This window comes from Ranitomeya imitator, chromosome 5 (assembly GCF_032444005.1).
Source record: "Ranitomeya imitator isolate aRanImi1 chromosome 5, aRanImi1.pri, whole genome shotgun sequence".
NCBI classification, from domain to species: domain Eukaryota; kingdom Metazoa; phylum Chordata; class Amphibia; order Anura; family Dendrobatidae; genus Ranitomeya; species Ranitomeya imitator.
In genome coordinates this window covers 159,219,298-159,244,208 of record NC_091286.1, presented here as the reverse complement: position 1 = coordinate 159,244,208, position 24,911 = coordinate 159,219,298, and the positions used below count along the sequence as shown (strand labels likewise).

General features: G+C 43.4%; 1 protein-coding gene across 1 annotated transcript in view; it reads right to left on the bottom strand.

Annotated features, from left to right (window-relative positions):
• LOC138681613 (pecanex-like protein 2) overlaps positions 1–24,911 on the bottom strand; it is a 1,209,413-nt gene that overhangs the window by 986,981 nt on the left and 197,521 nt on the right. Inside the window, exon 5 of the mRNA XM_069769269.1 lies at positions 21,083–21,218. Coding sequence (XP_069625370.1) covers positions 21,083–21,218 — 136 coding nt within the window. The remainder of the gene's footprint in view (positions 1–21,082; positions 21,219–24,911) is intronic.

The following is a 24,911-nucleotide window of genomic DNA, read 5'->3' as shown; positions in this document are numbered from 1 at the left end:
AGACAGAGGATAGGAAAGGTAGCTTTGCAATCAGCACAAAAAACTACAAAAGACCACGCAGAGTGTGCAAAAAAGACCTCCGCACCGACTAACGGTGCGGAGATGCCACTCTGCATCCCAGAGCTTCCAGCTAGCAAGACAAAATCATGATAACCAGCTGGACAAGAAAACAATGAACGAATTAGATACTATCAGGAACTTAGCTTCTGCTGGAGTAGACAGGTCACCAGAAAGATCCAAGAGCGAACTGAACCAATGCAGAAACATTGACAGCTGGCATGGAGTAACGATCTAAGTGGAGTTAAATAGAGCAGCCAACCAAAGGATAAACCACGTCACCTGTGTAAGGAACCTCAGAAGCAGCAGCTCCACTCACAACCACCAGAGGGAGCCCACGGACAGAACTCACCGAAGTACCATTCACGACCACAGGAGGGAGCTCGACAACAGAATTCACAACAAGAGTGCAAGGGGAATGTAGTGGTCTGGGTCAATGTACCAGCAGACTCATCTAGCAGTGGCTGGGCAATGGGCAGGATGAGGAGGAAACACAGATATAGGCCCAAATAATAAAGTAAGCTAAATTCAGTTCAAAATTGGTATCAAAATTGGTAACAGGACAAAAATGGCGGTATTGCTTTGTTCAGTGGAGGACAACTGTAATGAGTGGCAGACACAGTTAGTAGGCCCAAATACTAAAGTAGGCTAAATACAGTTCAAAATTGTTAACAGGACTAAACGGGCAGCATTGCTTTGTTCAGGTGAGTAATAACAAAGCAAAAAAGTGGAAAATAAAACATAACTTTTAATAGACTAAAGTCATTAAAAACCAGTCACCCAAGTGAATATATAAAACGAGGGGGCCAAGTCTCAACCGTGTATAATGGACTTAAGAGACAAATGAACCCTAGACAGGATAAATAAGTTTCCAACCGTAACTTCGGTACTAGTATTTCTGAGACAGGGTTCAAAGAAGCTGTACCAAAATATATGAGAGACAGCAACAATCCCTGTATACTCAGGCGCATATATAGACAATAAACAGTTACTTAGCATGTACTGTGAGAGATGCTTACTGTAACCTTTAAACAAAATAAAAGGAACAATCTCACCAATTCCATCAGGCAGGTATAGGAGCGCCAGGTGTTCCTTTGTCAGATGAACATCCGGGTAGAGAAGAGATGACAATCCCTATGTCAATCCCTATGGGGCTAACAGTAAGCTATCCCCAAAGCTCCTGCCCTTACAAGGGCAGTCCACAGCTACCCCTGTATACACATGCCCTGCACTCTCCCTATCTTGTCGTCCCGACGCGTTTCTTCCAAGCTTAAGTCATCAGGGGACTTGGTTGTATGAGGAGATAATGCTATGTGCTGGTAAAGGAGGGACAAAAAGTCCTGCCACCCTCTATGCTGTCCTGCAGAGAGTGGTCACGGCACGGGCCATTCTTAAATAGGAACCAAAGTGTGAAAAAAAGGGGAACGTATCACACTTCCTATAGGGCGCTCATAACACATGGCAGCTGTGGATGATTAGGATGCAGTATGAGAGCTGATGTCGGCGCTCTTACTGCACGCTGTATACGACATAATCCGTGCATATCTAGCGTTGTCAAAACATAGAAATTCAGTATAGCAATGAAACTCACAGTTTAGATGATGTCACACGCCAGGCTCCATGTGGAGTAGATACCTCCATGAGCAATGGAGGAACTTCCTGTCATGCGTCCCAAAGCAGGAAGTTACCGCTACCTAGCAACCAGGGCTGGACGCCGGAGCAGGATGCCGCTCACTGTAATGAGCACATCGGTTACTATAAACGGTACGGTAAATCCCGGAGAGGGAGGAAGGGAAGGGAAGAGTACCCTTAATGCGATACAATAAAGAGTAAGTCCGCCGTGTATAAAGGGAATTAATGCGGCATAAATCCCTTAACCGGAAGTATCAGTAACCAAGCAACGTAGGTGAAACAATCTACGGTGCAGAGCAGTAAACCATGCAACGCCACATATACAACGAAAAGGCTTTGTGCGAGTGGATCTGGGTAAGACAATGCACGGTGTAGAGCAGCAAACCCTGCAGCGCCAAATATACAACAAATAGGTTTAGTATGAATAGAATCGCTAGCAGGAAGTATCCGTAACCCGGCAACCTAGATGAAGCTACGCTCAAAAACTAAGCAGCGCCATATGCAGATTGGTTAGGTATGAGGGGGATTGCTCAAAGAAAATAATAGAAACCCGGCAAAATAGGTGAAACTACGCACGGTGCGGAGCAAAATAAACTGCAGCGCCATCTAAAAAACATGAAGATTTAATGCAAGATGGTACGCTAACAGAAAGTAGCAGTAGCCCAGAAGCCTAGGTAAAACTATATACGGTGAGGAGCCGTAAATCCTACTGCACCAGATATATATTATATGGTGGGTGCCGAAAGAGGTAGGAAAAGCCTAACCGTGTATGCTAACACATATGGGATAGAGCCACCTTCTCTCAAGGGAAGAGATAGAAGGTGATTCAATAGCCGGACATGGCCATAACCTGAAACCCAGATGTGACTGTACCGTCAACTGCACAAAACCTTAGTTGTACTAGCATGATACACTATGGATACTAAAATACTATATGATAGGATGTATAAATGTTACTATAACACTCCACCACTAGGACAGTACCCCATAATAAAATGACTAAAAAGGCAATATCCCAAAAAAACAAGATCAAAACAATAAGGACCATATATGGGCCTGTAAACGAAAGGCTATTTAAGGGATTATGGGTCCTAGTAGACATAAGACACTATACGCGAAAAAATGTAGTATAACAAGAATCACAAGTACATTCATGGCCAAAAGTATTGACACCCCTGCAATTCTGTCAGATAATACTCATTTTCTTCCTGAAAATGATTGGAAACAAAAATTATTTGTTATTATTATCTTCAGTTAATTTGTCTTAAATAAAAAAACACAAAAGAGAATGAAGCAAAAAGCAAAACATTGATCATTTCACACAAAACTCCAGAAATGGGCCAGACAAAAGTATCGACACCCTCAGCCTAATACTTGGTTGCACAACCTTTAGCCAAAATAACTGCGCCCAAACGCTTCGGGTAACCATCGATGAGTTACTGACAATGCTCTGCTGGAATTTTAGACCATTCTTCTTTGGCAAACTGAGCCAGGTCCCTGGTATTTGAAGGGTGCCTTCTCCAAACTGCCATTTTTAGATCTCTCCACAGGTGTTCTATGGGATTTAGGTTTGGATTCATTGCTGGCCACCTTAGAAGTCTCCAGTGCTTTCTCTTAAACCATTTTCTAGTGCTTTTTGAAGTGTGTTTTGGGTCGTTGTCCTGCTAGAAGACCCATGACCTCTGAGGGAGACCCAGCTTTCTCACACTGGGTCCTATATTATGCTGCAAAATTTGTTGGTAGTCTTCAGACTTCATAATGTCATGCACACGGTCAAGCAGTCCAGTGCCACAGGCAGCAAAGCAACCCCAAAACATCAGGGAACCTCCGCCATGTTTGAGTGTAGGGACCGTGTTCTTTTCTTTGAATGCCTCTTTTTTTCTCCTGTAAATTCTATGTTGATGCCTTTGCCCAAAAAGCTCTACTTTTGTCTCATCTGACCAGAGAACATTCTTCCAAAACATTTTAGGCTTTTTCAGGTAAGTTTTGGCAAACTCCAGCCTGGCTTTTTTATGTCTCGGGGTAAGAAGTGGGGTCTTCCTGGGTCTCCTACCATACAGTCCCTTTTCATTCAGACGCTGACGGATAGTACGGGTTGACACTGTTATACCCTCGGACTGCAGGGCAGCTTGAACTTGTTTGGATGTTAGTCGAGGTTCTTTATCCAACATCCGCACAATCTTGCGTTGAAATCTCTTGTCAATTTTTCTTTTCCGTCCACATCTAGAGAGGTTAGCCACAGTGCCATGGGCTTTAAACTTCTTGATGACACCGCGCACGGTAGACACAGGAACATTCAGGTCTTTGGAGATGGACTTGTAGCCTTGAGATAGCTCATGCTTCCTCACAATTTGTTTTCTCAAGTCCTCAGACAGTTCTTTGGTCTTCTTTCTTTTCTCCATGCTCAATGTGGTACACATAAGGACACAGGACAGCGGTTGAGTCAACTTCAATCCATGTCAACTGGCTGCAAGTGTGATTTAGTTATTGCCAACACCTGTTAGGTGCCACAGGTAAGTTACAGGTGCTGTTAATTACACAAATTAGAGAAGCATCACATGATTTTTCGAACAGTGCCAACACTTTTGTCCACCCCCTTTTTATGTTTGGTGTGGAATTATATCCAATTTGGCTTAAGGACAATTCTTTTTGTTTTTTTTTCATTTAAGACAAATTAAATGAAGATAATAATAACAAAGAATTTGTGTTTGCAATCATTTTCAGGAAGAAACTGAGTATTATCTGACAGAATTGCAGGGGTGTCAATACTTTTGGCCATGACTGTAAATAGAATAGCCATGTCATAGAGAGAAGCCCTAAAGCAATAATTGCCATGGTGAGTAGCATATTTTATTGTTAATATAGCGAATCCCATAACAAATATTGGGTGAAAACTATAAGGATTTAGGCATAATTATATAAAGGCAGAAACCAAGGTAGAGGGAGAGGTCGTGGAGCACGTGGTCCCTCTGATAGATCAGAAAACATCTCAGGTGGTAGTTTAAGAAACAGACCTCTACCAACGAGGAAACAATAAGAGAGGAACCCCCTGTGACTAACTTGGTCGAGAACCCTTGTGGGTCGGCTACCAAGCAAGACATTCAGATCATCAACTTGTCGGCTAGAAATATAGATCCGGACGAAATGTGGGTCTTAAAGAAGGGGCTCTCTTTTGTTCCCAATACTGATTTTGATCTTTTTCAGAGTGGTCAAGGACCTTAACCTTTTCCTGCGCAAAATAAGATGGAAAAAGTTTTTTCATAAGCAGGATTCTCGCACTTGTGCTGAACTTGGTATTCCCACAGATATGTTGCCTGATGTTAGATTACTGCACAGTATTGGTGAGACTGACCCAAATTTACAAGGCATAGGCCCATTCACCCAATTAAAAAATAAAAGTCAGAAAATGCCACCACCTACTGGTGACCTCTCAGCCATTGACATTTTTTCCAATTTGGTGACATTTGATTTGACTAATCTTGCTCAGTCCCATGTGTTATGTAGATTTAACTGCTCTAAGAAAGAGATGGAGGCAACTAATCGCCTTGAACGTGACGATACCATTGCTATAAAACCCTCAGACAAGGGTGGCAATGTTGTCATCCTTGATATTGCTCATTACCAACAGCTGTGTGAATCCATACTCGCTGATAGGGATTCCTATGAGATCCTCGCACAAGATCCAAGTAAGGAGTATTGTGAGGAACTTCGTCTGATTTTGCAGGAGGGCTTGGAGAGTGATGTAATCAATAAAACCAAATTTGACTTTATTCTTCCACGGCACCCCATTACAGCCACTTTTTACTGCCTCCCCAAGGTTCACAAGGGCCTTAACCCATTAAAAGGGAGGCCCATTGTGTCTGGGGTAGGCAGTCTTTGCCAAAATGCAGGTATTTATTTGGATCGTGAACTTTGTTCTTTTGTGGAAGAAAGAAAAAGGGAATATCCAGCACGTCCATCCAGTGTAAGAAAAATATCAAAAATTTATTGAAGCATTTTAAAAAACAATATTAAAAAAAAGAGAGAGAGACTCTCTCTGCCTGACGCGTTTCTGGCGCACCACGGCGCCCTTAGTCATAGGAACTAATACCATATAGATGAACAGGTTTATATATAGCAAGGAACCAATCACAGACATAGCAATCAATTACATTGGAAAAAGCTGCAGCTAAACACACATAAGAATACTTTTTTCTCCTATTTCAAATACATTGAAATTGCATAAATATATACTTTAAATTGCCGCAAGATCTATCTGTTAGTTCAATATATGTAAAAAAAAGGTCATTCCTGTAATTCATACCGTGTGGATGTTTAGTGTCTAAAGTCAGAATCCAAAAGGCTTCCCGCAGTGCCAATTGTTTCTTCCAATCTCTACCTCTAGGTGACTGACTAACCCTTTCTATGCCAAAAAATGAAAAATCTGATAGGTCTCCTTTATGTACAGAAATAAAATGTTTCGTAGCCCCAGAATAGCCTGAATTATTGTTATTTATATTTGCTATGTGTTCTGAAATTCTTTTTTTGATTTTCCTTGTGGTGTAACCTATATAGCAAATGTTGCAAGCCTTACATTTTATGCAGTATATGACGTGGTCAGAATCACAATTAATAAATGATTTTAATAAAAATAAAATCATTTATTAATTGTGATTCTGACCACGTCATATACTGCATAAAATGTAAGGCTTGCAACATTTGCTATATAGGTTACACCACAAGGAAAATCAAAAAAAGAATTTCAGAACACATAGCAAATATAAATAACAATAATTCAGGCTATTCTGGGGCTACGAAACATTTTATTTCTGTACATAAAGGAGACCTATCAGATTTTTCATTTTTTGGCATAGAAAGGGTTAGTCAGTCACCTAGAGGTGGAGATTGGAAGAAACAATTAGCACTGCGGGAAGCCTTTTGGATTCTGACTTTAGACACTAAACATCCACACGGTATGAATTACAGGAATGACCTTTTTTACATATATTGAACTAACAGATAGATCTTGCGGCAATTTAAAGTATATATTTATGCAATTTCAATGTATTTGAAATAGGAGAAAAAAGTCTTCTTATGTGTGTTTAGCTGCAGCTTTTTCCAATGTAATTGATTGCTATGTCTGTGATTGGTTCCTTGCTATGTATAAACCTGTTCATCTATATGGTATTAGTTCCTATGACTAAGGGCGCCGTGGTGCGCCAGAAACGTGTCAAACAGAGAGAGTCTCTCTCTCTCTTTTTTAATATTGTTTTTTAAAATGCTTCAATAAATTTTGGATATTTTACTTACACTGGATGGACGTGCTGGATAATCCCATTTTCTTTCTTCCACTTCAGCTGAAATCACCAGCAGGTACGGCACCCACCAGCTACATTCATTTGCAACGGTTTACAGATGCACGTCTCGGCGTGACAAGCTCCTAACCTTCCCTCTCCCCCCTTCTCTTTTCTTGTTTGTTCTTTTGTGTCCTCATTGCAATCTTTTGTAAAAGATACCCCTGACTTGCTTTGCCGCCTCGAGGGTCTCACCATCGATTCAGAGGCATATCTCGCAAGTATCGATGTTGAGGTCCTCTATTCCTCCATTACACACGACAAGGGCTTGGAGGTGGTTCAGTATTTTCTCCAAATGAGAGGATGTCAATTTCGGGAGCATAACCATTTTGTCCTGAAACTACTTCGGTTTTGTTTAACACACAACTCCTTTGTGTTCAACCGCAGAATCTACCACCAGCTGAGGGGGGCAGCCATGGGCAGCCCTTGTGCCCCGGCCTACGCCAATCTCTTCCTCGGCTGGTGGGAAGAAACTGTGGTTTGGAGAGATGAGCCTCAAGATGGAGATTTCTCTATGTACCATGTCTCACAGATTTGGACACGGTACATACATGATGTTTTTTTGATTTGGTCTGGCTCTATAAGTGACTTCGAGAGCTTTGTGGACAAGCTCAATCACAATAACATTGGGGGTTTTTTTACATCGGTGATCGAGTTTTCCTCTCTGCCCTTCCTGGATATACTTATCATGAAGGGAGCTAATGGTAACTTGGTCACTTTCAACTACAAAAAGCCCACAGCTACAAATGCCCTCTTTCACTGGAGCAGCCACCACCCGGAGCATTTGAAGAGAGGGATCCCTATGGGGCAGTGTTATGACCTGGAGGTTAGGAGCACCCGGAACGACCTGATGGTTAAACTCACACAGGACAAGCTCTGGGAAGTGGGAGCTCTGCCGACCGCAACCCCTAATCCTATCACACAACTAGAAATAGCCGTGGAGCGTACCTAACATGACCTAGACGCCTCTTCACAGCCTAAGAGCTAACTAGCCCTAAAGATAGAAAATAAAGCCTACCTTGCCTCAGAGAAATTCCCCAAAGGAAAAGGCAGCCCCCCACATATATTGACTGTGAGATAAGATGAAAGTCACAAACACAGAAATGAAACAGGTTTTAGCAAAGGGAGGCCAGACTTACTAAACAGACTGAGGATAGGAAAGGTATCTTTGCGGTCAGCACAAAACCCTACAAAAAGACCACGCAGAGTGTGCAAAAAGACCTCCGCACCGACTCACGGTGCGGAGGTGCCACTCTGCATCCCAGAGCTTCCAGCTAGCAGGGCAAGATCATGATAGCCAGCTGGACAAGGAAACAATGAACAAATAAATAACTAGCAGGGACATAGCTTCTGCTGGAGTAGACAGGTCACCAGAAAGATCCAAGAGCGAACTGAACCAGTACAAGAACATTGACAGCTGGCATGGAGTAACGATCTGAGTGGAGTTAAATAGAACAGCCAGCCAACGAACAAACTACGTCACCTGTGGAAGGAACCTCAGAAGCAGCAGCTCCACTCACAGCCACCAGAGGGAGTCCATGGACAGAACCCACCGAAGTACCATCCATGACCACAGGAGGGAGTTCGATAACAGAATTCACAACAGTACCCCCCCTTGAGGAGGGGTTACTGAACCCTCACCAGAGCCCCCAGGCCAATCAGGACGAGCCAAATGAAAGGCACGAACTAGATCGGCAGCATGAACATCAGAGGCAAAAACCCAGGAATTATCTTCCTGACCATAACCCTTCCACTTGACCAGGTACTGGAGTTTCCGTCTCGAAATACGAGAATCCAAAATTTCTCCACCACATACTCCAACTCCCCCTCGACCAACACCGGGGCAGGAGGATCAACGGAGGGAACCATAGGCGCCACGTATCTCCGCAATAACGACCAATGGAACACATTATGGATGGCAAAAGAAGCTGGAAGGGCCAAACGAAATGACACAGGATTGAGAACTTCAGAAATCTTATTCGGACCAATGAAACGAGGCTTAAACTTAGGAGAGGAAACCTTCATAGGAACATGACGTGATGACAACCAAACCAAATCCCCAACACGAAGTCGGGGACCAACACAGCGCCGGCGGTTAGTGAAACGTTGAGCCTTCTCCTGGGACAATGTCAAATTGTCCACCACATGAGTACAAATCTGCTGTAACCTGTCCACCACCGTATCCACACCAGGACAGTCCGAAGGCTCAACCTGCCCTGAAGAGAAACGAGGATGGAAACCAGAATTACAGAAAAAAGGCAAAACCAAAGTAGCCGAGCTGGCCCGATTATTAAGGGCGAACTCAGCCAAAGGCAAGAAGGACACCCAATCATCCTGATCAGCAGAAACAAAGCATCTCAGATATGTTTCCAAAGTCTGATTAGTTCGTTCGGTTTGGCCATTTGTCTGAGGATGGAAAGCCGAAGAAAAAGACAAAACGATGCCCATCTTAGCACAAAAGGACCGCCAAAACCTCGAAACAAACTGGGAACCTCTGGCCGAGACGATAATCTCTGGAATGCCATGCAAACGAACCACATGCTGGAAAAACAATGGCACCAAATCAGAGGAGGAAGGCAATTTAGACAAGGGTACCAAATGGACCATCTTAGAGAAGCGATCACAAACCACCCAAATGACCGACATCCTTTGAGAGACAGGGAGATCTGAAATAAAATCCATGGAAATATGCGTCCAGTGCCTCTTCGGGACCGGCAAGGGCAAAAGCAACCCACTGGCACGAGAACAGCAGGGCTTAGCCCGAGCACAAGTCCCACAGGACTGCACAAAAGAACGCACATCCCGTGACAAAGAAGGCCACCAAAAGGATCTAGCCACCAAATCACTGGTACCAAAGATTCCAGGATGTCCCGCCAACACTGTACAATGATCCTCAGAGATAACTCTACTAGTCCATCTATCAGGGACAAACAGTTTCTCCGCTGGACAACGGTCAGGTCTATCAGCCTGAAACTTCTGCAGCACACGCCACAAATCAGGGGAGATGGCAGACAAAATTACCCCCTCTTTGAGAATGCCCGCCGGCTCAGGAACACACGGAGAGTCAGGCACAAAACTCCTTGACAGGGCCTCAGCCTTCACATTCTTAGAGCCCGGAAGGTACGAAACCACAAAATCAAAACGGAAGAAAAACAGCGACCATCGAGCATGTCTAGGATTCAACCGTTTGGCAGACTCAAGATAAGTCAAATTCTTGTGATCCGTCAAGACCACCACGCGATGCTTGGCTCCTTCAAGCCAATGTCGCCATTCCTCGAATGCCCACTTCATGGCCAACAACTCTCGATTGCCAACATCATAATTGCGCTCAGCAGGTGAGAATTTTCTAGAAAAGAAGGCACATGGTTTCATCACCGAGCCATCAGAACTTCTTTGTGACAAAACAGCCCCTGCTCCAATCTCAGAAGCATCAACCTCGACCTGAAATGGGAGCGAAACATCTGGCTGGCACAACACAGGGGCAGAAGAAAAACGACGCTTCAACTCCTGAAAAGCCTCTACAGCCGCAGAGGACCAATTGACCACATCAGCACCTTTCTTGGTCAAATCAGTCAATGGTTTAGCAACACTACAAAAATTAGCGATGAAGCGACGGTAAAAATTAGCAAAGCCCAGGAACTTCTGCAGGCTCTTCACAGATGTCGGCTGAGTCCAATCATAAATGGCCTGAACTTTAACAGGGTCCATCTCGATAGTAGAAGGGGAAAAAATGAAACCCAAAAATGAAACTTTCTGAACCCCAAAGAGACATTTCGACCTTTTCACAAACAAGGAATTCGCACGAAGGACCTGGAACACCATTCTGACCTGCTTCACATGAGACTCCCAATCATCCGAAAAGACCAAAATATCATCCAAATATACAATCATGAATCTATCCAGGTACTCTTGGAAGAAGTCATGCATAAAGGACTGAATCACAGATGGAGCATTAGAAAGCCCGAATGGCATAACCAGGTACTCAAAATGGCCCTCGGGCATATTAAATGCTGTTTTCCATTCATCGCCCTGTTTAATTCGCACAAGATTATACGCCCCTCGAAGATCTATCTTGGTGAACCAACTAGCCCCCTTAATCCGAGCAAACAAATCAGACATCAGCGGCAAAGGGTACTGAAATTTGACTGTGATCTTATTAAGAAGGCGGTAATCAATACAAGGTCTCAAAGAGCCATCCTTCTTGGCCACAAAAAAGAACCCTGCTCCCAACGGTGATGACGACGGGCGAATATGACCTTTCTCCAAGGATTCCTTTATATAACTCCGCATAGCGGCGTGCTCTGGCATAGATAAATTAAACAGTCGGCCCTTAGGAAACTTACTACCAGGAATCAAATTAATAGCACAATCGCAATCCCTATGAGGAGGTAAGGCATCGGATTTGAGCTCTTCAAATACATCCCGGTAATCTGACAAAAACTCAGGGACTTCAGAAGGAGTGGAAGGCGAAATTGACAACAATGGAACATCACCATATACCCCCTGACAACCCCAGCCGGACACAGACATAGATTTCCCATCCAATACTGGATTATGGACCTGTAGCCATGGCAACCCCAAAACGACCACATCATGCAGATTATGCAACAAAAAGCGAATATCCTCCTGATGTGCAGGAGCCATGCACATAGTCAATTGAGTCCAGTACTGAGGCTTATTCTTGGCCAAAGGCGTAGCATCAATTCCTCTCAATGGAATAGGATACTGCAAGGGCTCCAAGGAAAAACCACAGCGCCTGGCAAACTCCAAGTCCATCAAATTCAGGGCAGCACCTGAATCCACAAATGCCATAACAGAATAGGACGACAGAGAGCAAATCAGAGTAACGGACAAAAGAAATTTAGACTGTACCGTACTAATGGTGGCAGACCTAGCGAACCGCTTAGTGCGCTTAGGACAATCGGAGATAGCATGAGTGGAATCACCACAGTAAAAACACAGCCCATTCCGACGTCTGTGTTCTTGCCGTTCAGCTCTAGTCAAAGTCCTATCACACTGCATAGGCTCAGGCCTATGCTCAGAGAATACCGCCAAATGGTGCACAGCTTTGCGCTCACGCAAGCGCCGATTGATCTGAATGGCCAAGGACATAGACTCATTCAGACCAGCAGGCGTGGGAAATCCCACCATGGCATTCTTAAGGGCTTCAGAAAGACCCTTTCTGAAAATTGCCGCCAGGGCACACTCATTCCACTGAGTAAGCACAGACCACTTTCTAAACTTCTGACAGTACACCTCCCCTTCATCCTGACCCTGACACAAAGCCAGCAAGATTTTCTCTGCCTGATCCACTGAATTTGGTTCATCATAAAGCAATCCAAGCGCCAGAAAAAATGCATCTACATCAAGCAATGCAGGATCTCCTGGCGCAAGGGAAAATGCCCAGTCTTGAGGGTCACCACACAACAAAGAAATAACGATCTTTACTTGTTTTACGGGGTCACCAGAGGAGCGGGGTTTCAAAGCTAGAAACAGTTTACAATTATTTTTGAAATTCAGGAACGTAGATCTATCCCCAGAAAACAAATCAGGAATTGGAATTCTAGGCTCTAACATCGGATTCTGAACCACAAAATCTTGAATGTTTTGTACCCTTGCAGTGAGATGATCCACACAAGAGGACAGACCTTGAATGTCCATATCTACACCTGTGTCCTGAACCACCCAGAGGCTTAGGGGAAAAGAAAGACAAAAAACACTGCAGAGAAAAAAAAATGGTCTCAGAACTTCTCTTATCCCTCTATTGAGATGCATTAATACTTTAGGCCAGCTGTACTGTTATGACCTGGTGGTTAGAAGCACCCGGAACGACCTGATGGTTAAACTCACAGAGGACAAGCTCTGGGAAGTGGGAGCTCTGCCGACCGCAACCCCTAATCCTATCACACAACTAGAAATAGCCGTGGAGCGTACCTAACACGACCTAGATGCCTCTTCACAGCCTTAGAGCTAACTAGCCCTAAAGATAGAAAATGAAGCCTACCTTGCCTCAGAGAAATTCCCCAAAGGAAAAGGCAGCCCCCCACATATATTGACTGTGAGATAAGATGAAAGTCACAAACACAGAAATGAAACAGGTTTTAGCAAAGGGAGGCCAGACTTACTAAACAGACTGAGGATAGGAAAGGTATCTTTGCGGTCAGCACAAAACCCTACAAAAAGGCCACGCAGAGTGTGCAAAAAGACCTCCGCACCGACTCACGGTGCGGAGGTGCCACTCTGCATCCCAGAGCTTCCAGCTAGCAGGGCAAGATCATGATAGCCAGCTGGAAAAGGAAACAATGAACAAATAAATAACTAGCAGGGACTTAGCTTCTGCTGGAGTAGACAGGTCACCAGAAATATCCAAGAGCGAGCTGAACCAGTACAAGAACATTGACAGCTGGCATGGAGTAACAATCTGAGTGGAGTTAAATAGAACAGCCAGCCAACGAACAAACTACGTCACCTGTGGAAGGAACCTCAGAAGCAGCAGCTCCACTCACAGCCACCAGAGGGAGTCCATGGACAGAACCCGCCGAAGTACCATCCATGACCACAGGAGGGAGTTCGATAACAGAATTCACAACAGGGCAGTACCTTAGGATCTGTAGTAATTGCTCTGAGGATGCAACTTTTTAACTCCAGGCCATGGAATTGAGGAAAAATTTCCAGGACAGGAGATATCCCTCTAAAATTCTTAAAAAAGCCTATCAAGAGGCTAAGAGCAGAGACAGATCCAATTTATTGAATCCCACCGTTAGGACACAAGATCAGGATACGGTTCGTTTCATCACCACTTTTGACAGTGGTGCTAATCATGTAAAGTGGATCATCCAAAAACATTGGTCTGTCTTACAGATGGACTGTGATATCTCACAGTACCTCAGTGACACCCCTGCAATCACTTACAAAAAAGCTCGTTCCCTTTATGACAGACTCGTTCATAGCCATTTTTCCAACCCTGTTAGGGAGACCTGGATTAGTATCCTTACGATCTCGCTGTGTCTGACACGCTCCTGCGATCAGGGACCCCGCTGAGAATCGTACGTCGTAGCAGATCGTTTGAAACTTTCTTTCGTCGTCTAGTGTCCCGATGTGGCGGCATGATCGTATCGTGTAACAAAGGTGTGCACAATATTGTATACGATGTGCGCATAGTAACCAATGGCTTCTACGTCGCAAATACGTCGTGAAGTTATCGCTCCAGCGTCGTGCATTGCAAAGTGTGAAAGCAGTCTACAACGCTGGAGCGATATTGGAGCGATGCTGGAGCGTCACGGATCGTGCCGTCGTAGCGCCCAAAGTGCCACTGTGAGACGGCACCCTTAGATGCTGAAATGTGGACTGAAGTCTGGAACACACAATTAGCACAAAGGATTTAGATGCTGAAATGTGGACTCCTGGTTGAACAACACAATTAGCACAAAGGATTTAGATGCTGAAATGTATACTGCTAGCTGGACCACTCAATTCGCACAAAGGATTTTGATTCTGAAATGTATACTGCTAGCTGGACCACTCAATTCGCACAAAGGATTTTGATTCTGAAATGTGGACTCCTGGCTGGACATCACCACAGGGACGCCAGCACACCGGACCTGCAGCACAGACTGGGAGCGCTCCCCCTCCCGTTCTCTATTCTCTCAGCATTCACGCCAATTGCTCTATCCTGGAGCCTGCCCTTACATGTTTATCTGTCCCGTAAATGCGGGGTACCTTCCACTTTTATTTCTACAACAAGTGAGGTTTGACAAAGGCCCACAGCGGGGCCGAAACGTTACCTCAGCATCTTTATATTATTGTGGTGACCTCAGCTTCGCTATATCACTGTGGTGAAAAATAATAAATTACTCCTTTTGCATTTGGAAAAACTACAAAAATTTGAGTGCGGCTGTTTCTTACTTATTTGTGACTCCACTGGTTAAGCCTGCATCTATCCGCATTGATCTGAGTGCACGCCATTGCTATCTCTATTCTCTGCACTGTTACACTGAGAAAATTGCACAAAAACAAGATGTCCGCTTTTTATATGAAGATGGACATGTGACTTTGGCTGCCAATGGCAGAAGCTCTTGTGTCTGGATATTGTGGATGTTTTTTGTGCCCGGATTGGCTGCCAGAATCTCCACACATTAAGTTAATTAAAAAAAAATAAAGTCCGCAGCTCCTCTGACCTCTCTCCACTCCACACACCCCCTGCTCATCTTACAGCACCACTATCCTAACCAAAGTCCTAACAAAAGCATTAGTGGAAACTCAATCATTTAAAGAACTTTGGCTGATTTTTGCCGATTTTGAGGAAAATGCTTGGGAATTCGAACACAAATCCGAATGTGTGATGTTCGCGTCGAATTTGAGATTGGTGAACGTTTTCCAAGCATGTTTGCTCATCTCTAGTCCACATGACATCCACATCTTCTCTCTCTCTCAAAACTTATCCATGTTTTATTATAGCTGTTAAGAGATTTCTGCTGTTGCATGCCTTAGAGATCTGTTCTTCTGCCATCTTTACATGTCCTGCTACCGCGCTCAATTCTTCATAGGTTAACTGCAGAAGCAACTCAATTACACAGTTTCCACATCCATTGTGGCTGGTTCTGCTATTGTGCATTTATAATGCTGGTCCACATTAATTGGTGTAGCAGAGTTGAGTTGAGGTCCTCTTCTGCTGTTTGAATAGCTGGGCCTTTGCTCAATTACAGTCTTATTCCCTCTGAGGATTCCCTGTATGGGCCACCAATGTTGCATGCATGCCTTTCAGTATACAAAGGCGGTGCAAAGGAAACATGATGTAATGCTTGCACCCAGACTGGATGGCTCCAGCAAGGATTGTGGCCCCACTGTGCTACAAAGTAGACTAACCTTGGAGGGGTGTGACTAAGCCTTGGTGTTCACTGGAGCCTCGAGTGATGAGGTCAGGTTTGTGCAGCAGGTAGCTGCCAGGTAACACTCCAGGGTAGCGTCTGGCAGTAGCAGCTGATCCCACAGGGGGACAGGACACTAATGACAGGTGCAGGCAAGTCATGTAGATAGCTGAGGTTTAGACTGGCAAGTACTGGCGGGCATGGATGATGTACTGGCAGGCAGTAACGGTTGGCGCTGTGGCAGGTAGGCATGGCTGGCACTCTGGCAGGGATGTTGAGGCAAGGACTTAGTACAGACAAGGTCAGACACTGGAACAAGTTCAGGATGAAGGATTCAGGCCTGGGTGTACAGTCCCCAGGGCGGCAGAAACAAGACAAACAGGAAACAGGAACAGACCTGGGTGGCAGAAACAAGAGCAGGGACAGGACAGGACCTGACAACTCAGTAGCAGAACACAGACTAAGAGAGAATGTTGCTCAGGCCTCTTCCTATTGGTGGAGATGCCTTAAGTACTCGGTACCTCTTGGCAATAGGCTGAGGACACATTAGGAATGTGAACACTGTCTCTTTAAGACTCAGGAAGTGCTGGCGCCGCCGCCCTAAGCATACAGCCAGGAAGTATGCACACACCAAGCAGAGGACACATGGTATACAGCATGGAGCAGGTGCAGGGCAGAACTCCCAGTATGGCCCGGAGTGGTGAGTAAATTGGTGTATCAGCCTGATGGGAGATGGGAAGCCATGCAGTGATGCCGGCAGGGATGTTACACCAAAGTTCTTTTTTGAATCCTGAGGAAATTTTCCTCAGGACAACCATTTATTATAATTATTCACTGTATAGGAGAGGAAACCGTTTACAAGCACACAGCTATGACACAGTTCTGTGCTGAAGTTGAGCACAGGGTCTTATTCAAGCTTCTTTTCATCACACAGAATCACTTCTCTTCATGCAATGCTTCATCAGCATATATGAAAAAACAATAATTATAATGATAATCTTTATTTATATAGCGCCAAAATATTCCGCAGCGCTTTACAGTTTAACAGTTTCAAACACAACAGTAATAAGTAACAACGTTAACAATACAATAATTAAAGCGAAATAAAACGACCCTGCTCGTGAGAGCTTATAATCTACAATGAGGTGGGAGAGATACAAAGCACAGGTGTGTATTTACAGCAATGTATTTACAATGATGGTCCAGCCATCTTCAGGGGGTGGGGGATAGATGGAGATAGTGAATGGGCTACACACACAAACATAACATGACTTTAATTACTGAATGTGATAGGCCGCTCTGAACAAATGTGTTTTGAGCGAGCGCCTAAAACTATGCAAATTGTGGATGGTCCTAATATCTTGCGGTAGAGCATTCCAGAGGATTGGCGCAGCGCGGGAGAAGTCTTGGAGTCGGGAGTGGGAGGTACGGATTAGAGCAGAGGTTAGTCGAAAGTCATTTGCAGAGCGCATCGGGCGGCTAGGCCGATAGACCGAAATGAGGGAGGAGATGTATGGAGGTGCCGCACTGTGGAGAGCTTTGTGGGTGAGAACAAGTACTTTGAATTGTATCCTGTAATGAATGGGTAGCCAGTGTAACGACTGGCGAAGAGCGGACGCGTCCGAGTAATGACTAGCCAGATGGACGACCCTGGCTGCTGCATTAAGGATAGACTGGAGAGGGGAAAGTCGAGTAAGGGGGAGGCCAATTAGTAGAGCATTACAGTAGTCCAGGCGGGAGTGGATAAGGGCAACAGTGAGGGTTTTTGTTGTTTCCATGGTGAGAAAAGGGCGGATTCTAGAGATGTTCTTTAGGTGCCAGTGGCACGAGCGGGCAAGAGATTGTATATGGGAGGTGAAGGAGAGATCGGAGTCAAACATAACACCCAGACAGCGTGCCTGCTGCCGGGGTGTTATTATGGTGCCACCCACGGAGAAGGAAATGTCAGATTTAGGGAGGTTAGTAGATGGCGGGAGAAGAAGAAGTTCAGTTTTGGAGAGGTTGAGTTTCAGATAGAGAGCAGACATGATGTTGGAGACTGCAGACAGTCAGTGGCGTTCTGTAGTACAGCGGGAATAAGGTCAGGGGAGGATGTGTCTAGTTGTGTGTCATCGGCATAAAGATGGTACTGAAAGCCAAATCTGCTGATGGTCTGTCCAATTGGGGCCGTGTAGAGAGAGAAGAGAAGGGGGCCAAGGACTGAGCCCTGAGGTACCCCAACAGTGAGAGGAAGAGGAGATGAAGTGGAGCCAGAGAACAGAACACTGAAGGAGCGGTCAGAAAGATAGTAGGAGAACCAGGAGAGAGCAGTGTCCTTAATGCCTAGTGACTGGAGCCTAGAGAGTAGGAGAGGGTGGTCAACAGTGTCGAAAGCTGCAGAAAGGTCATACATCATATATGAAAGTCTTTTTACAGATAACTTCTCTTCACACACAGTGTCTTAAACTAAGCAGAAATGAGACCGGTGCTATAGCTCTCTCATGTCTAGGTAATAAAGATGCTCCTGGCTCTCCTGACTGCTTCTATGATTACAGCAATCACTTTCCAGGAAGAACTGGGCTATGCAGCTTGTCTGATTTAAGTCTGACAGAAGACTCTCTAGCACACACCTTACTCTTGGATGTCCAGGACACAATAACAACTTTCCTAGTATACCCTGGAGATGAGCTAACCACTCCCTATCTGCTATAACAATTTTAACCTCTATAGTTGCTGGATGTGTCACGACTCTGTTGTTGGGTGTCCCGGGACCAGGGACTCATTACCTGTCCCTAACAATAGGGTGCCCTAGCTTGCCCTGTTTCCTGGAATACTTCAGATGGCGAAGACAAAGGGGCCACATACCTTTCCTTAGCTCCTGAATCCACTCTCAGTCTGTACCTTTTCCCCATCCAGGGAAGATGGGAATAACAGTGTACCATAATACACCAACCAAACTATCAAGGTAATCCGAACAGGGATAATGAAAAAATACCAAAACATACAAATATACAGTACACAGACAACACAGGAATGCACCGGGGAGTGGAAAATGGGGTTAAACCAAAGTAGGAGAAGAAAGGGAATTATCACACACTCAAAACCTAGCAACAGTCACAGATAAATCCACCAAATGCCTTCTCCAGTAATAACGACCAACAACCTGCAGCCATGAAGCATAAGCCTGCTCTGACAATGAGTATTAGCCAGGGCACTGCTAAAAGAAATATACAACATTTAATATGAAGGTGAAGCGCTTCTAATACAGGAGTAGGAAATCTTAGACACTGCAGTCTTCTGGCTCCTCCCTGTCGCAGTAAACCCGTGACAAGATGATTCTAAGTCAACAGTGCAGCTTCTATCTATCACAGTAGCTTAGTTTATAAAGCTATAACATACAGTATATTATTTTGTCCAGTTCTGCCTATAATGTTGCAATGTTGTTGATTAAGGAAAGAAAAATCTGTCAAAAGACAAGTTTCTCATCTTTGGAAAAATATTCCTTCCCAACTCCTTACATTCTATTAAGAATACATTCTGAGATCAACACCCACCTCTAGCAATTCAGCAATCATAAATTGTAAAATTATTACACTAAGGCCAGGGCCACACAAGCGTTGATTCCCTCATGCTAATGACACTCAACTCAAACTCTGTCAGAGTTTGATCCAAGTGTCAGTTTACTGTGATCTGATTTTCTTGCATGAGGGAGTCATATAACAGGAGCAGAAAAAACAGAGAACGTAAAAGGCTGGTTCACTACTAGGAGAACCCCTTCTGAAACTAAATGTTCTGATAATAAAGACTATACTCACCTTCCGTGCCAGCACCGTTCCAGCAAAATCGGCACTCGCTCTTCCCGTGGCTGTAATGCGCTGTTGTGACATGTGATGCCAGCCTTCGTACCGAACATGAATAGGAATCCAGGGCTGCAGCTAAACTTGCTCAACATATTCAGTTTGTCCGCAGGTGGAGACAGTGGCACCAGCACTGATAGAGTGCCAGGCATCACGTGTCATTCCACCACATCACAGCCCCGGGGACCACGAATGCCATCACCTCTGGAACCGAGGCAGCACTGGGAGGGGAGTATAGGCTTTATTATTTTATTGGGGCTGAACATTTAGTTTAAGAAGGTGTTGTCCTAGTAGTGAACAACCCCTTTAATTTATCCATGTTCTTCATTGTTTGTGTCCGCATAAATCGGTCTGCACTTGGATGACATTCAAGTGCATTTCGATGTCTTATACGCATCCATAGAATGGTATGGGTGCACGTACTACAATTTGCAGAGCCACGCGTACCATGCTGCAGCTTTTTTCTCATGCCGAATTGGCATGAGAAAAAATACCAGTTCTGCACTACCCCTTATAATAATATTGGTCCAATTGCTGTCCTATAAAACAGCGCATTTCACTCATACGAGTTATATGCTTGTGTGAGCGAGCCCTTAGGGTATGTGCACAGGTTGCGGATTCTCTGCGGATCGGCAGCGTTTTTTGCAGTGCAGAAACACTGCAGATCCGCAATTGATTTACAGTACAATGTAAATCAATGAGAAAAAAAAAAATGCTGTGCACACTTTGTGGAAAATCCACTGCGGAAATGCTGGGGTTTAAAAGAAGTAGCATGTCACTTCTTTTTTGTGAATCTGCAGCATTTTTGTACCCATTCCATTATAGAAAACCGCAGGGGTAAAAAACGCAGCAAATCCGCAAGAAAACCGCAGCAAAAATGCACAAAAAACGCTGCGGAACCGCACAAAAAACGCGACAAATCCGAAGGTGCGTTTTCTGCCGGGAGAGGCAGAATCCGCACCAGAAATTTCTAAGCCTAATCCGCAACGTGTGCACATAGCCTGACAAATGTAATAATCCAGGCTCAGTTTAAACGGTTTTAATGATTTTACCAGTGCAACATCCTCCGGCAGACAGTTACATTATTTTGCTGATGTTACCGCAAGTAATCCCCTCTGTTTAATTAGAAGCATCCTTTCATAGTGTGCCCTATTGCTCCATTACGAGACTTGGGGGAACCCTATTCTTGTCAGTGATTGGGGTCCCAATGTTTGGATCCTGACTGATCAGTCACTTACAGTATCATCCTGTTAATAGATGATCACTCATCACTGGAAACCCCATTCATTCCTACTCATTTATACATGTGTTCTTTTACACAACTTTTATTCTAAGCATTATTGTAAGTTTAACTTACTCTGATAACTGATCTGTAGACGGACAATTGTTTGAGCCAACACCAGTGAATTCAATTTCCAAGCCAGAATTTGGTATTTCTGACAGATTCTCACAACACGTGGCATTTTGTTTCACATTTTCTGTTGCACCATTGTCTGCATAGTTTGGAAATAAAAGAAAAATGTATCAGTATCACATAATGACAACTTTTATACTTGGCTTTATTCACAAGTAGCCTTACTATAGGTAAAAGCTGCTCAATAACTATTACAAATAAAAGATAAAGATGTAGCTTATAGTTGTAGAATATGTAAAATAAAATATTCTATAAGTTATCCGAGTCACTTATTTATATTGTTGAGATGTTGTATTTTTCCTACAGAACCAAACACCATTGAAATAGCCATTTGTTGGGTTTGAATTTATATAGAACTTGAAAATAATAAATATCCCAAAGCAAAAATACAAGGGTGCTACATACTGGCATGTTCTGTAGGCACATAAGCCATTTACTTAAGTTATAATATAGGTGGAATTTTACTGCACATTCAGATCACTGTGTCACATGGACTTTGAAGACCACGTAATATTTTTCATAGATGAGATACAGTAACCAAAGAATGGTAAGAAAAGTTGTTCTACTTAAAGTACAGTAGATGTAACCATATTTGAAAAATGATAGAAAATACTTTGGAGAACAGGAAGGAAATACAGTGGCTCTCATCACCTAAATTCTTGTCAGCTAATGTATTAATGGAAACCTGTTGGGTTCTCCAAGTCTACAGTCACATATCTATGTAACATGTCTGTGTGCAGTTGTTTTTATTCTAAATTATAAGAGGATGGAGGTGTTAGTCCATGCTGCTGATGATAGATGCAGGAACCAAAGGACAGTGGTGACATTAACTAAGCAGTTTATTCGTTAACGTTACGCATGTCGAAATGGTACCAATTTCTTCATCAATTGGAATACAGTAATAAATCAATTTACATAAATCTGATGAAAAAGTTAGTCAAACTTCAAAATGCATAGAGAATAAACCACTTGGTTAATCTAATCACTGTCCTTTGTTTCCTGCATCTAACATCGGCATCGCAGATTTCCAGCCTCATTCTCCTACCATTTGGTCTACACGACGGGTTTCCTAGTTTGAGGTTGCTGTAGCAGCTTGATTCCTTGTTGTGGGTTAACTTAAAACAACTCTGAAATGTGAGAATTTCCCTTTATCTCACTTCTATTAATTCCTTCATTGAATGAGACCCTATTGGGTGGTGTCTCCTTTTTCCTCATTGTTTTTATTCTCGAACATCACATGGTTCCATAGAGTTTCATTGATCCATACACATCTGTTTTAGGACTCATTCAAGCAAGCATATTATATAATAGTGTGCATCAATACTGAATTAGCATAGCACAAGGACAGTACACTGCCCAATGCAACTCTAGAGGTCCTGTTCAGATGACAGTTTATGCATACGAATCAATTGTACATATAATAAATGTACATGCACTAGATAAAACCAAAATTCTATGGTTGCACAAAACCAAAATCACATCCCATATGAACCATCTATATTGCATCCGATTTTTATGGATACACTGCAATTCTTAACGTAATAAATTGTATTTAATCTCATACATTTTAAACTGTCGGTGAGCAAAAACAACCCCAGAAAAATGGACTTATATATAAATATCAGACAAGAAGAAATGTACATTAATTATATAAAGGTTTTAAAATCTTAAAAATAGAAAACCGGACCAAAGGGTAATATAATTTATAGCTATACTGCTACAATTAAATAAATAATCATATAAGAGCCCAAAAAATAGAAATAATGCTTGAGGAATTTTATGGATGCATGAAATAATATAAAAAATAAAATAAAAAAATATATATATATGTGGATGTAATACAAATCTCAGCGTAATGTATGATTATTTTTTCTTTAATTGTAAGCAGAATAGATATCTACTATATAAAGCTGAATGTGTGTATGTGTGTGTGTGTATGTGTGTGTGTGTGTGTATGTCCGGGATTGGCATCTGCACCGTCGCAGCTACAGTCACACGTCTGGACCCCGAGAGCGTCATAGGCTATATTGTGAGGCGAAATTTTAACCCCGCGCGTTCCAATTCACCAAACAATTTTGCCCCTATCTACATAATGGGGAAAAAAGTGAAAGGAAAAGTGTTGGAAGCGTCGCAGCTACAGCAACAAAATTTTGCACAGTCACACGTCTGGACCCTGAGAGCGTCATAGGCTACGTTGTGAGGTGAAATTTTAACCCCGCGCTTTCCAATTCACCAAACAATTTTGCCCCTATCTACATAATGGGTAAAAAGTTAAATGAAAAGTGTTGGAGGCGTCGCAGCTACAGCCACAAAATTTTGCAGTCACACGTCTGGACCCTGAGAGCGTCATAGGCTATGTTGTGAGGTGAAATTTTAACTCCGCGCTTTCCAATTCACCAAACTAATTTTCCCCTATCTACATAATGGGGAAAAGTGAAAGGAAAAGTGTTGGAGGCAAATTGACAGCTGCCAGATGTGAACAAGGGGGACTTAAAGAATGAGAGTGATGGCGCAAAAGAGTATATACCGATCAGTTGCTAAGGTGGGGCCCCGACATGAGATACTCACCACACATGGGGATATGAACACACACACAAAATGCGCCACACACTACCACGTGCTTGAACACATATACCACCCTCAGCACACATTTCACCACACATACACCAACCTCGCCACATAAAAGTCGAAACACAAAAGTCGCCGCTCAAAACTCGCCACGCGCAAAACTCGCCACATGCAAAAACTAGGCTCACGCAAAACTCGACACAAGTGCAAAACTCACCTCATGGAAAACTCGCCACACGCAAAACTTGCACACGCGGAAAAATTGCCACATGCACAAAATTTGCAACACATGCAAAAGTTGCCTCACACAAAACTTGCACATACTCAAAAGGCACCAGACATAAAACTCACCACGCGCAAAACTCGCCATGTGCAAAACTTGCTGCACACAACTTGCTACACTAACCTGTTACATGCAACTCGACACACAAAAAGTTGCTACACGCATGTTGCCACACAAAACTCATCTCACAAAAGTCGCTACATGCATGTCGCCACACACAACTCAACACACACAACTTGACAAACGAAACTCGCCCTAAAACACACACAAGTCTGGTATTAGCCTTCAAAAATAAAAATCTGATTAATAAGCAGACAAACTACAAGAGCAACAAATGTACCATATAGGAAATACAGCAGCTGTCAGTCACATGACCTGTCTATTATGTGTATGTGTGAGCTAATATATACTGCCAGGGGGAGGGCTTCCTGTTGGCTGGGGATTTATCAGGCTGCCAATTTATCTTACAAATACTGAGGTAAAAATACTGAGCAAATAACGTGTTAACGAGGTCTAATACGGGAGATCACACAGGTATATACTATATACAGGGGAGATGACACACAGATATATACTATATACAGGTGAGATAGCACACAGGTATATACTATATAGAGGAGGAGATGACATACAGGTACATACTATATACAGGAGGAGATGACATACAGGTTTATACTAAATACAGGAGGAGATGACACACAGGTATATACTATATACAGGAGCAGATTACCTACAGGTATATACTATATACAGGAGGAGATGACATACAGGTATATGCTATATATAGAAGATGACATATAGGTATATACTATATACAGGAGGAGATGACACACAGATATATACTATATACAGGGGAGATGACACACAGGTATATACTATATACAGGAGGAGATGACATACAGGTATATACTGTATAAGGCT